Raw genomic sequence first — 12625 nt, forward strand, 5'->3', positions numbered from 1 at the left:
AGTTAAAGGTGCTTACATACCAAAGTCATTATTATTTCAACTGTTTCCATTTTTGCAGTTCCCACAGGTGCCTCTTAAATAGATTGTTGATTGTGCTTGGACACGATGTTTCCACTTTAAAGATTTCATGTTTAAATACCACTTAGGTCAATAGCCAGCTTTCCACTGCATCTGGCCATTGGGTTAATTTTTGTTGGTTATAAAAGACGAGCTTTTCTAAGAGGAAAATCTTAATTACAGATGAATCCCAATAGACAGTAGTAGCCAAATTTAGGTTTTTACACTCTTTAGGCAGGCCGCCTAAGCTGAACTGCTGTTCCTCCCCCCCCCACCTTACCTAGAGCTGAAACTTAGGCAAAATGATCTGCTTTTATGCTTTGAAAAGATGTAATATGCAAAATGAAAATAAGTGTGCTTTGAGAGTCAAAACATGCACCGTGGAATTTAAAAAAGCCATCATTTGTTGAGGCTGTGGGCTCCTGAGGCCTGGATGCTTAACAAAGACTAGATAATTGCACACTGGGGTCTTGTCTCTCCATCTTGGGAGATAGAAGTGTTTGAATAGTACCTCTGCCTGCCTTGTGAAGTGCTTGACGATTCACCATTGTAATAGCAGGGTCATGACACGAGTGCTAGACAGAAATGTGTGCCACTAGATTAGGGTCAGACTTTCTGACTTCATAGCAGATGCTGCAGCCAGCACCTGTGCAATGTAGGCTGAGAATTCATAATGCTGGGATTCTCTTAGGCTGTGAACCACTGGCTTCCCCTCTCTGAGGATATAGACCCGGGATAGGCAACCTCAGGCCCGTGGGCCGGATGCGGCCCAATTGCCTGCTCAATCCGGTCCATGGACAGTCTGGAAATCAGTGTGTTTTTTACATGAGTAGAATGTGTGCTTTTATTTAAAATGCATCTCTGGATTATTTGTGGGGCATAGGGATTTATTCATATTTTTTTAAAAAATAAATATAGTCCGGCCCACCACATGGTCTGAGGGGCGGTGGACCGGCCCACGGCTGGAAAAGGTTGCTGACCCCTGCTATAGACTGAAGCAGTGCTGTCTTGCTTCCAGGTCCAGGTTCTGTTTCCCATATGGAGGTCCCATATGGAGATGCTTGTCAGTCTACCTTCCTGCTCCTCCTCTCCTTGCTTGTCAGCATTATCCTATGGAGCAGCATTGCCTCTACCCTCATCCAGCCCCCATCTTTTAGATGGGATCTATGTCCCAGACCTCAGTCTCTGACCGGTTTTGCTGCAGGATTCCCTCCTCTCCTGGATCTCCCCCAGTTTTCCATCCAACCCTTGTCCGGCTGCTGTTATGACTTACAGTCCAGCTTCCATATTTTGGCCTGTTTACGACCTAGCGCAGGTGGTGGCCCTCCACATGCTGTTGGACTACAACACCCATCATCCCTGACATTTGGCCATGCTGGCTGGGGCTGATGGAAGTCATATGGGGGGGGTGTTGCAGGACACCATTACTAATGAACAGAGAGGGGTGACCGAATCTGACAGCTGCAGTTACCCAGAATCCCTCGCAACACCACCTTCTTCGCCTCTGCTCCACTCCAGAGACCCTCACCCCTCCCGCTTGGACTCAACCCTGCCTTAAGGAAGGCTTAAGGATCAGCATATGCACACATTTCCACATGACTAGCAACTTGGGAGCCATAATTCCCTGTCAATGGTATCTCATTCACAATGGAAGACTCCTCTGAACAAAAGACAGTGATCAACTCTTATGAAAATGTTAATTTCTCTTTGTGTTTAGGAATTCACACCTGGGAGGACTAGGAGAGGTGTCAAAAGTGCTCAGATTTCTACCTTGAACCCTCCTTTTTTGTGAGGTATTGATTACATAGCTGTGATGTAGGAATGATGTATTCTTGGTGATGGGAAAACTGATAAAAGTGGAGGTGCTCTTTTGTTCGGGGTTCCTTCCTTGTTCTCCTGCGTGAGGGGAAGGACCCTGTTGCAACAGCAAATAAAGGCTTTGCTTCTCAAACTTCTCTGGTTGGCCTCTGTTATATATTCTCCGACCGATGGAGAACCCAATAAGGCTCTTGTGTACCCCATAAGGGAATAAGAGCAGATTTTTTGCTTAGAACAAAACTAAGAAATATCTAGAGGATTACAGGTTCCCCACTCCTGAACTTAGTGGCTGCACGTGCATGTGGTTCCCCGTCCCCTGAAAGATACCCGATTGGACAGTTGTAATGCAAGTATTCAGCTCTCGCCGTGGTGCCCTCCTCATCGCACTCTTTGCTTTCCTCCCCAGGATGTTGCGCTTCCGCCTTCTCCCCGCCGCGGCAGGTTTAGCTGCCATTTCTAGACGTCACTATGGAACGGCACATTCCCTCCATGGTCGGCGTAGGCTCATGATGGTGGCTTTTGTAGGGACAACAGCTGTAACGGCAAGCACTGGACTTCTTTGGAAAAGGTAAGTGCCTTGAACTGCCATTGCAGCTCTCTTTGGCTTTCGAAACTAAATTTCAGGCTGTTGCTTTGATAACAAATTACTGTTTGTAGTAGCCATTAAGCTGATTTTGAACAAATCTTGCTCCTTGATTGCACAGTGCAGCTGCCCTTCTTTTTGCTCTATTTGAGCTGACAAAGAAAGGGGCAGGTCCAGTAGCTACCGGGGTTGTGATCCACATCCCTTCAATTGCCTCCCTTTCCCAGCTGGCTGTATGGTGTGTGTGTGTGTTGTTGTTGTTTTTTTAAAGAGCTATTTTATGCTAATGAACACAAAAGCAGCATGTATGGTTCAAAAGCTTTGAAGAAGATATATTTCAGAGTTGATAACTTTTTTAAAAAATGCATCAGGACTGGCCATCTGTTGCCAGACTACCTGTGTAATAAGCCATCTTATTAGCACTGCCGGAGGAAGAGGAATGCGGGGGGAGCACACCGCCCACAGCAGCGCCATCCCGATGGGGTGCCATCGCGGCTGCCCCCGCCCTCGCTGGGCGCCACGCCCCCAGGATGCGCGCCAGCCCCGCCCCTGCCTGCTCTCCGCCCACCGGTGCCAGAGCAGGAAGCTCCGCCACTGCTTATTAGTTAGCTGTATACAGGAGAAAAGTCACAACTGCAACACTATTGCATCCTTCTCCCTTTTCGTGTGACAAAGAAAAGGTATAGGAGGCTTGCCCCATGGGCAGAATGGCACTGTTAATATGGGCTACATATCTGAAGTGCTAATCTTTCAACCACTTCTTTATCTCCAGTTTATTTTTGTCAGTGAGTTGGGCACGCCAAAGGAAGCTCTCGTCAAATATGCTTGAATGGTTTTTAAAGGCATTTTCTTATCCTGTTGTAAAGTATTCTGAAACCACTTGAAGCAGCATGTTGGCTCTGACCTGCATAGTGGCTAAGTACAGTTGCTGGTTTTTCTTGGAAATAGCTCCTTCTGTAACTTGACTGGGAAACAATTTGCTTATTGTTAATGCCACAGAGAGCTTATTGTTAATGCCACAGAGAACCAAATATGCTTTCCTGCCTGCAGAGATGCTACCTAGTCCCAGTTTCCAACTTAGAGAGGAGTTGTGGAGAAAATGATGTCTCTGGCAGTGGAAGGGAAAGATGTGGCCCTTTATTTGAGGTTGGGAAAGGGCTAAGTTGCTATTTCACTGCTCCTCGCTGTCTCTTTGCTGTAATCCACTTGGAAAAATAACTGCCCGAATTTAACATATTTAAACACACCTCTTACCCTGGTCAAAAAAGCCAGTTTCATTTCATTCTTTTGGAAGACTCTGGGTTCAATCCTAAGCACGTATACACAGAAGCAAGCCTTGCTCTGTTCAGTAGGATTTCCAAAGTATGCTTAGGATTGCAGCCTCAGGGACCTTGGATTTTGACTCTAAGGGAAGGGAATTCCACAGTTGAGCAGCCAATATGAAATTTCTTGTGGTCCTGATTTGGCACATAGATGTTAACATTAAGAGGACCTTCCTTGTCTATGTTAGGGGTCATGATAGGACAGAGGTAGACCTAAAAGAAATGGGAATAAAGAAAAAGGGATTCTCAAGCACTTGTTTAAATACCTGAAGTCAGAAGCCTCTCAAGGTTATGTAAACTTCCGGAGGGGGATCCTTCTAATCGGGAACAGTAACTAATTCAAAGCGAGGCATTGTATAAATATTCTATCAGGGAAGTTCACCCACTGCAGAGGCAATATAACGCAGTGCTTGTTTTCCTTCAATTAGTTAAGCAAATATGCTTTCATTGGTATATGAGTCCTTGCTGTGCTGCAAAACTGCAGCCTCCTCGGGGGTGGGAGGATAGTGGTTTTGCTTCTTTTTTTTCAAAACTTCCCTTGCATTGCACAGACTGTGATGATATGTGACACTAATAAGGAGTGTGTGGCTTCCAATATTCCAGTTAACCTTGGGTAGTCTATTTCTAGAGCTGTGGCACTTAATCAAGAGTTCAATGAGAAGGCCCATTATAGTAATCCTTGCCCGCTGCAGGGGGGCCCTCCCATTGTGCCTGAAGATGAATTGGATTTGTGGGCTTTTCTACAACAACTCTAATGGCTTCTTGGGGAAAACACTTCTTTTAACTACCTTGGTGTGGTGTGTATTTCTCTCTGCCTGTTGGTTTCCCAGGGATTAGTATTGCTTGTGAATCTGGATCAGAAAGTGTGTTCACAATAGAAATTAACTTCAGCTGCATAGGCATCCTTCCTCACACATCAACATTTATGCTCTCTAACTAATGCCAAGGGTAAAGCACAGTATAGGTGCCTGACTTTGTGATTTCAAAACTTGTGGCCAAAGACCCATTTGCAAATTAACTGTGCCATGGATCTGCTGTAAAAATACACGGATTCAGCTTTTAAAATCTGCATGAGCAGACTGCATGGCTACTCAAGAAATACTACATTTAGTCCTTTCCCCCAAATCCTCAGCATGCTACCCAATCATTCTCAATAGTCTTTAATGCTACCTTATAAGGTAGGCCACTATTATGAACTCTGTGTTCTTATGGTGAGACTTGAGCCAGGGACTTTCTCCACCGTGGAGCACATTCTCTTTGCTACCGTATGCTGGTTGTAGTGTTGCTGTTGCAATTCACCTTAGGTCAGGCTGTGATCTTCCAGCTGGAAGACCAAAGGCAGTGTTGGATTCTGGTCCTGTGCTGGAACCCAGCATAGGAGAAAGCAGGAAGGGTGCTGGACCACGGACAGCTCCGAGTGAGCAGCCGGCTGCAACAAAGGTTGAGATGGGGCTGAGGCCTTTTATACCTCTGTCTCTAGCCTGCTTCCCGTTGAGAGAACTTCAGAGCTTCAAAGAGCCTGAACATGGACACTCTACCTTTTTTTCACAGCCTCCCCCCTGGAGTGCTTCCAGTGCTGCCAGACTGGTGGTGCGTATTGGGAGTTATCTGGTTCTTCTGACTTAGGGGAATATGTCTGTGAGAATCCAGGTTCTGGCTCTATGAGCCCAGGTAGGTTCCTATCCAACTGCCTCAGGTGCAATGGTCCCGCTATCTTCCACAGTCAGCTCTTTGCTCTGACCCAGACCCAGCTCCCCACCTGGCGCCTGTGCAGCCCCTGACTCTGTGTCCAGATCACACATAGCAGTGGCGGGGAACTTCAGGCCTGGGGGGTCGAATGCCTCTCTGTTTATATCTTCCCTGAAACTCTTCCCAGGCCACATCCCTCATTCTTCACACAGTGAATGTTTTCTCCTGGGTGGACTGTGTCCTTGGAGTCAGATAATGCCTTTTTTTGTCTGGTTGGAGGATGGACAGCTGTGTGTGTGCGTGTGTGTGTGTGTGTGTGTGCGTGCGTGTGTGTAAACTGAAACAAGCCTACTGTACAAAGGTAAAACTTACATTTGTTGCCCCATTTTTGCTTTTAGCCTCACCCACTCCTGGCATGTGGCCCTTGGAAGGTTGCCCAGAAAGAAATGTAGCCCTGCGGCTGAAAAACATTCCTCTCCCCTGGCATAGAAAGATTGGGCATGGTTTTCTATGCAGTGCTTGAGTCAAAAGTCTTTTCTGCAGCAGGCTAAACAATAATGTTTCCCCGGTTGTGGCTTAACGAGGTTTTCTAGGAGGGGAAGCTGTGGGACAGGAGCTTGGGAGAGGCAAGGCTAAAGTTAAGATGTGGTGCTTTTAGAAGTTCTTCCCAGACAGCTTTCTGCCTAGACAATTGTCGTATCAGTGGTAAAAGTGCCTAGTCATTACCATCTGCAAATACAGAGTCTGTTGATGGGCAATAGAAGTTGCTGACAAAATGACACTTGCAGTTCTTAACCCATCTAGGGAAAACGTTTATAGCATTCTGGTTGGCTGAAATGGGAGTTGTCTTTCACGAATGGAAATACATCTGTAGAGGTTACATGATGCAGTTTCAGAGCGGACTCCCCCCCCCCCTTAAGGTTTCATAATGGCAATAGAAGTAACCTAGGAACATGGATATTGAGAGATCTGCTTTTACAAGAATGAAAGCCGGTTATTATCTCAGCTATATGAGGCTGAGGTGAGAGCAATTAAACTTTACAGTGGATGGCAATTTTTTCTATAAATGGGAATTAAGGCTCTTGAACATTGACAGGCATATTAATCTTGCATCTAACTTGTTCATTGCTAGAAGGCATTTATCCTTGCCTCAGTTCCATGTCTATGGCTGCAGTTTTTCTTCAATTCCCTAGCCTCTCTCCATCTCCAATACTACTTGGCTGGAAGAAGGCTTCATTAAGTGTTAGGGCAGGCATCCCCAAACTTCGGCCCTCCAGATGTTTTGGACTACAATTCCCATCTTCCCCGACCACTGGTCCTGTTAGCCAGGGATCATGGGAGTTGTAGGCGAAAACATCTGGAGGGCTGCAGTTTGGGCATGCCTGTGTTAGGGCTTCTTGAGATTTTCAAGCAGTGACTAAGGAAGGCTTGTTCTCTGTGAGCTAGATTTTCTGTAACACACTCATCCAAGCCTTGTTTTGAATATTAATGCATATGTTGCATGCCAGGTAGACATCTGCCTGACAGTTGTGTTCTTCTTAGTGAACAGCATGGTCCTAAAAACACAGGGTGGCATTTGGTGGACATATAGTTGGATGTTGCAGTTGATCGTGACTGCTCAGAATATGTCCACCATAAACTTTATTAGCAGCCTTTTAAAGCCATTCTTAATAGCCCACAAACATTTCTGACTTTCCCAGCTATGTGTACACTTGGGGTATGTAGATGACCTGAGAGCACCCTGGAAGTGAATCCTGCTCATCACAAGTGACCCAGATCAGTGGTTATTTGCAAGCCAGGGTCATAGGCACTTATCTTCCCTTCAAAAGCTGATGTGTGTGAGCTGGTCCCTCGTATGGTTATTTTCCACATACAGTTGCTAGTTGTCTCTAATATTGTTCTGTGCCTGCAGAATTCTGTCCGATTTACTTGCCCTGAGATAGTAATGTGGAGCTTCCTCAGAGTTGTTACAAGTATGAACTTTGAGTAAATATTCTTTCTCTTCCCCCAAATTAAATAGAAAACTGAGAAGACTAAAGAATCTGTATAGGCGGTTCAAGTGTTGGTGTATAGGTTCTTCCTGGAGCTCTGGGTTCAAAGAGGATTGGAGGACATCCTAAAGTCTAAAGTCCTAAAGTAATGTTAGTAACTTAGTCCCCCTTATTTCTGTTGACTAGCTGAGGTCAAGAAACTTACTCATACATTGCCACAGGAAAATAAAAAGTCCTCTTGCTGTGTGGCACAATTGCATCTGACTCCACAGATAGGTATTGCTTGTCAGGCAGACGGATTTTATTAAGCACATTGGAATATTTATGGCTGTGCATGTTTTAATGACTCATTCGGAAATCAGTAGCATAATTGGTGTTTTATTATTAGAATGAAGTATGCTTTGAGGTGTAGTAATTGTGCCACGCCAGTTTCTTCACCTGAAGCAAGGAAACTGCTGCAAGTAATTCTAAGATGAAAATGTCCATGCCCCATGTATTAGTGGCAAATGAATTTTCTTTGAACTCCAAACTCAGGAACTTAAAATTTGTCATTTTTAATTCAGTCTGTTGGTTTTTCTAGAGCAGCACGGGCACCCTCTGGTGGATAATGTGGGAAACAACTTCTAAACTGGTGGCTGTTGGTAAATCCTGTGTAGGGAACCAAAATCGTGCTAAGAAACTCAGTGGTACTAAATGTTGATCCCTCCAGAAGGCTTTAATGCTACATAACACATCTCTTTGGATCAAACCTGGAGATTTGCTCATGAAATGAATTAATCCCTATTTTCCTTTTTGACCTTCTTCCTTACCTGTATCTTCCAACCCAGAGGAGTTTTCCTCTTGCCTCAATTCAGCCTGCTGCTTTTGCTGTTGCGAATTGTAAGGATAGAGTCAAGCTTGTTGCACTCTGACCTGTCGGAAAATTTGCTTATGATCTTGGCTTGCTAAAGACATTCCTCTATGAATCGACTGGCACTGTGTCCCTTTGAAGCCTGTGTGGCAAATACGTCTTCTGCCTATTAAAAGTAAACAGTATGCTGCTGCCAGTTGCCAAGAGAAGCTGGAAGCAGAGTGATTGAAAGGCTCGTAAACAAAAACTCCAGATTGATCAAAGCATAACAAATACGCGAGAGCTGCAATCAAACAGTTGCACACCCCTATGATGCATTGATTTCAGTAAATCTTGAGTACTTGCAACCCATTTTAGCATTGGCATCCAATCTTTATGCATTCTGCAGATGGCTGGCATCTATCTCAGCTGCGTTGCCTCCGAACATCTGCATGCAGCCTCCAGGAAACTGGCTAATTTGTTTCTTTGGTCGCTTTATTAGATTTTTATTACGTAACGGGAGTTGAATTTATGGGCCTTTTCGAAGTAAGGATCCCTATATTGCTCTTATCTGTACAGTTCTTAAATTTATAACGTCTGCTTGCGACACATGTGCAAGCATAGCATGATTTACATCTGGTCCACTAGTGGGAATCAGTAGCATCTGTTTTTTCCAAAACAACTGGCCATCTACCGCTGCCTCCATTTAATTGTGTTATCCTGTGGCTTGTGCATCTGGCCTTGTGAGGTTAATTGTATTTGTCCAGATAAATCCAGGAAATAACCTCTAACTATATCATGAGTAACTGCACAGCTTTTGCAGACACTTTTCTTGCCTGGTTGTGTGTGAGGATAACGTACAGTGAGGCCTGTGAAAAGTTATCAATAACATTGGTTTAGTGCGGATGCAATGTACCGGCTCTTTGAACTGTGTAGCTAGGAGAACAGGGTATCCCCTCTTCCCCTCTAATGCATGGTTTCTGCCCTCCTTTTTGTTTTTGGTTTTAAGGGGACACCTGCACCAAACAAAATGTGAAAACCTCCTTCAAACTGTGGTTTCAAGGTTACCTATGAGTAGAATTAGCATCAGTACATATATACTATGATTTAGTGTCAAAAGGGAGACAGGAAGAAAATTCCTATGTTGTGTGGAGTAAAAGAAGGAAGATAATCCAGCTGTTGGAGGAAAGAAAGGAACTCTCACAACCTCTTCTCCTGGTTCTAGTTAAGAGATGGTGACTGTTACATCTGACTGGGTCTCAGTCTGAATGATTTTCATAGTAGAGCAGAAGGCTTAGTAAATATTCCCTCTGTTTGGAAAATCTGACTCTTCTCCACCGCCATTCCTCCTTCTCCTAGGACATACCGCTGTCCTTCCTCTTTAACTGAAGCATTTTCCATCTCTATTTCTGATGCAACAGCCCATCAGTTTATGCCAGATGGGTTTTCCTCCCCACAATATTTCTTGCATTATTATTTTTTTCTGTTTAGGAGGCAGGGAAAGGTTTCCATCGCCATCATATTTTAAAGCCTTATGATTTGCATAGTGTAGATTTTTTGATCAGGTCCTTCTGTGTTGGTATATGTCACAATTTGAGTGAGTGTGAGGGCTGAGCAAGCAGTTCCTACAATTCTCTACCATTTACTATCGCAGGGAGAAGCCGCTGATTTGAATAACACGATATTAGATAACGCTTTGCTTTGCCATTCATTGCAGGGCTGTTCCTCTTTCAGTCTTTGTCAAAGCAAATATTTTGTTACACTGGGGTGTTTCACATACTTCAGTTCTCCAGGATTCGTGAAAATCTGCTCCCCCAAAATTTCACTTTTATAGAGTTCTTACAGGATGGCAGTTTTGTGTGTATGTTGAAATGCTTGGCTAATATTTATATAAATTTTGCACGGCATTCTGTGAAGTTGTTGCGTGATTACTTGAGACCCTGGGTCTGTCTAGTGGTCCAAATTGAGTATTGTCTGGCAGCAGCTCTCCCAGATTTCAGACAGGATTTCCGCCCAGTCCTACCTGGAGTTGCTGGGGATTGACCCAGAAGGCTGTATCCAAAGCAGATGCTCTGTCACTGAAACCTGGGCCTTCCTCATGGATGGAATACTATATATTCCAACTGGTAGAAGTTTTAAAAGGTATCATTGGCAGTCTTACCCAGTCTTGCTACCAGGGATCCTTTTCATTGGCAATGCCATGGACTGAACCTGAAATCTTCTGCCTGTACATAATTGCTCTACTACTGATCAGTTGTCCCTCTTATGACCAGGTGATGAACTCTGCTATTCTTTCTCTTTCACCCCACAAGCTCAGATCTTTTTATTATTATTATTAGATATTGTTCAGTGTTTCAGAATCTCCATCTAAGAGTTGTTTAGTCGTGTCCGACTCTTCGTGACCCCATGGACCATAGCACGCCAGGCCCTCCTGTCTTCCACTGCCTCCCGCAGTTTGGTCAAACTCATGTTTGTAGTTTTAAGAACACTGTCCAACCATCTCACCCTCTGTCATCCCCTTCTCCTAGTGCCCTCAGTCTTTCCCAACATCAGGGTCTTTTCCAGGGAGTCTTCTCTTCTCATGAGGTGGCCAAAGTATTGGAGCCTCAGCTTCACGATCTGTCCTTCCAGTGAGCAATCTAGGAGTTACTCTCTTTTATATACAGAATGTGGACTGATGAGGAACCACTGCTCCATAGGTGAAATGCAGCTTTCCAAGCCTTCCTATTTAGCCCTCTACACACACACACACACACACACACACACACACACACACACGTAACACACGTATGTATATGTATATTCCTCTGCACCCTCCTCACGTGCTTTTGCCCACCTAGCATGTGGCTTGGAAATGAGGCAATGCCTCTTACTTTCCAGGATAGAAGAGGGTGTTCCTGGTGTGTGGCCTCCGGCTTTGGTGTGACTGGAATGTAGCTAAACATACAAAGGTAGGATTCCCAGCAGTTGTTTTGCTCACCCTGGCCCTGCCCATCACTGACACACAGCTCCTGGAAAGTTGCCCGCAAGAGAGTGCAGACCTCGGGCTGAAAAAAGTTCCCCACCCCTTCATTATAGTAATTACACTGTTACATTGCATTAATCCCACTGTTGTAGAGCTGGGCAAAATATGGCCCTAGGCACATATGCAACCCTTTGCCTAATTTCAAAAGGGATCAGTTCAGACTGATCCACCTCTCCTGCAACTGGGTGAGAAGGAAGAGAAAAGGAGGGAAGGAGGGAGAGAAGGAAGCGATAGAAAGAGACATGGGGCTCCCAACAGATTACCCTTAGGGGAATGGGGCCCATTACAGAAAAATGTGTGTGTCTTTCCCAACACACTGCTGGGTACTCTTGAGACTCTAGGGAGACATGGCTCTCCCCTTGAAAATCCGAATGTACTTTGAGAGAGGCAAGGAGGAAATCCCTAGGCTGCCTGTGGCTTTCAGTCAAACAGACTTGGGCAAATTTGTTTACGGTCTTGCTCTGACATCGCTAATTATTGTGTAGGTGTGTGAGCAAGGCTCTTCCGTGCAACTGCAGAGGCATTTAAGGCAGTGGCATAATTGCATAATTTAACATGCCGTGTTAAAAGCAAGGATGTTTTTGTGCATCCAGGTGGTGACTAATGAGCTGTGTGGCACCGCTGTACATTTGCAAGTAGGAGATGAATCTAGATTGAGAAGAAACAGAAAATCCTGCTATAGTACTTGAAAGTCAACTGGGGTTCTGCTGCTTCTGCCTTATTTTAGGAAGTTTGTTCCTATAGGCAAGCCACACACTTCCTCTTCTTGTTTACTGTCCTAAGTTTTAACTCCTTCACTTTGAAATCCAGAATTCAAGGGTCTTATTTAATACTAGTGTAGACTTCTGTGTTCAGGGAAACTCTGTAGTCTCTTGGAAGCATCAGTAAGGAGATCGGTATATTAATTTTATTCCTGTTTCTTGTTGATAGCTTTTCGGGGCTAAATCCTCGCAAAGCAACATACTGAAAGAAGTAGAACAGTAGAACCTCAGGCAGAGTATGAAGCAATGATTGGATATGGACCAAATTAGATCCCCAAAATGATTGTAGTAATGGTTTGAGCTTCCCTTTTAGTTATTGTGGGGCAGTGCATATATGGCACCTTGCAGGGTTTCTGTCATACAAGAACATCAGAGATCTGCTAGATTAGAACAAAGGTCTGTGTAGTCCAGATCCTGTTCCCTGCAGTGACCAGCCAGGTGCCTCTGGGAACCCCAAGAGCACAATAGCCCAGCAACTGTTCTTTCCCAGCAAACTGATATTCAGAGGTTCCTGGAGGCAGAGTATAGCCTTCATGCCTAGATTTGTACA

The 12625-nt window shown here is 44.7% G+C and overlaps 1 protein-coding gene across 2 annotated transcripts in view; it reads left to right on the plus strand.

Annotated features, from left to right (window-relative positions):
* MICU1 (mitochondrial calcium uptake 1) overlaps window positions 1-12625 on the plus strand; it is a 136816-nt gene that overhangs the window by 19838 nt on the left and 104353 nt on the right. Inside the window, exons 2-3 of one of the 2 annotated variants that reach the window (XM_060274896.1) lie at window positions 1775-1850; window positions 2282-2443. In XM_060274896.1, the coding sequence (XP_060130879.1) occupies window positions 2283-2443 (161 nt within the window). In that variant the 5' untranslated portion in view covers window positions 1775-1850; window position 2282. The remainder of the gene's footprint in view (window positions 1-1774; window positions 1851-2281; window positions 2444-12625) is intronic. The other variant, XM_035138592.2, reaches the window with a different exon arrangement.

Source organism: Zootoca vivipara, chromosome 5, assembly GCF_963506605.1.
Source record: "Zootoca vivipara chromosome 5, rZooViv1.1, whole genome shotgun sequence".
Lineage (NCBI taxonomy): Eukaryota > Metazoa > Chordata > Lepidosauria > Squamata > Lacertidae > Zootoca > Zootoca vivipara.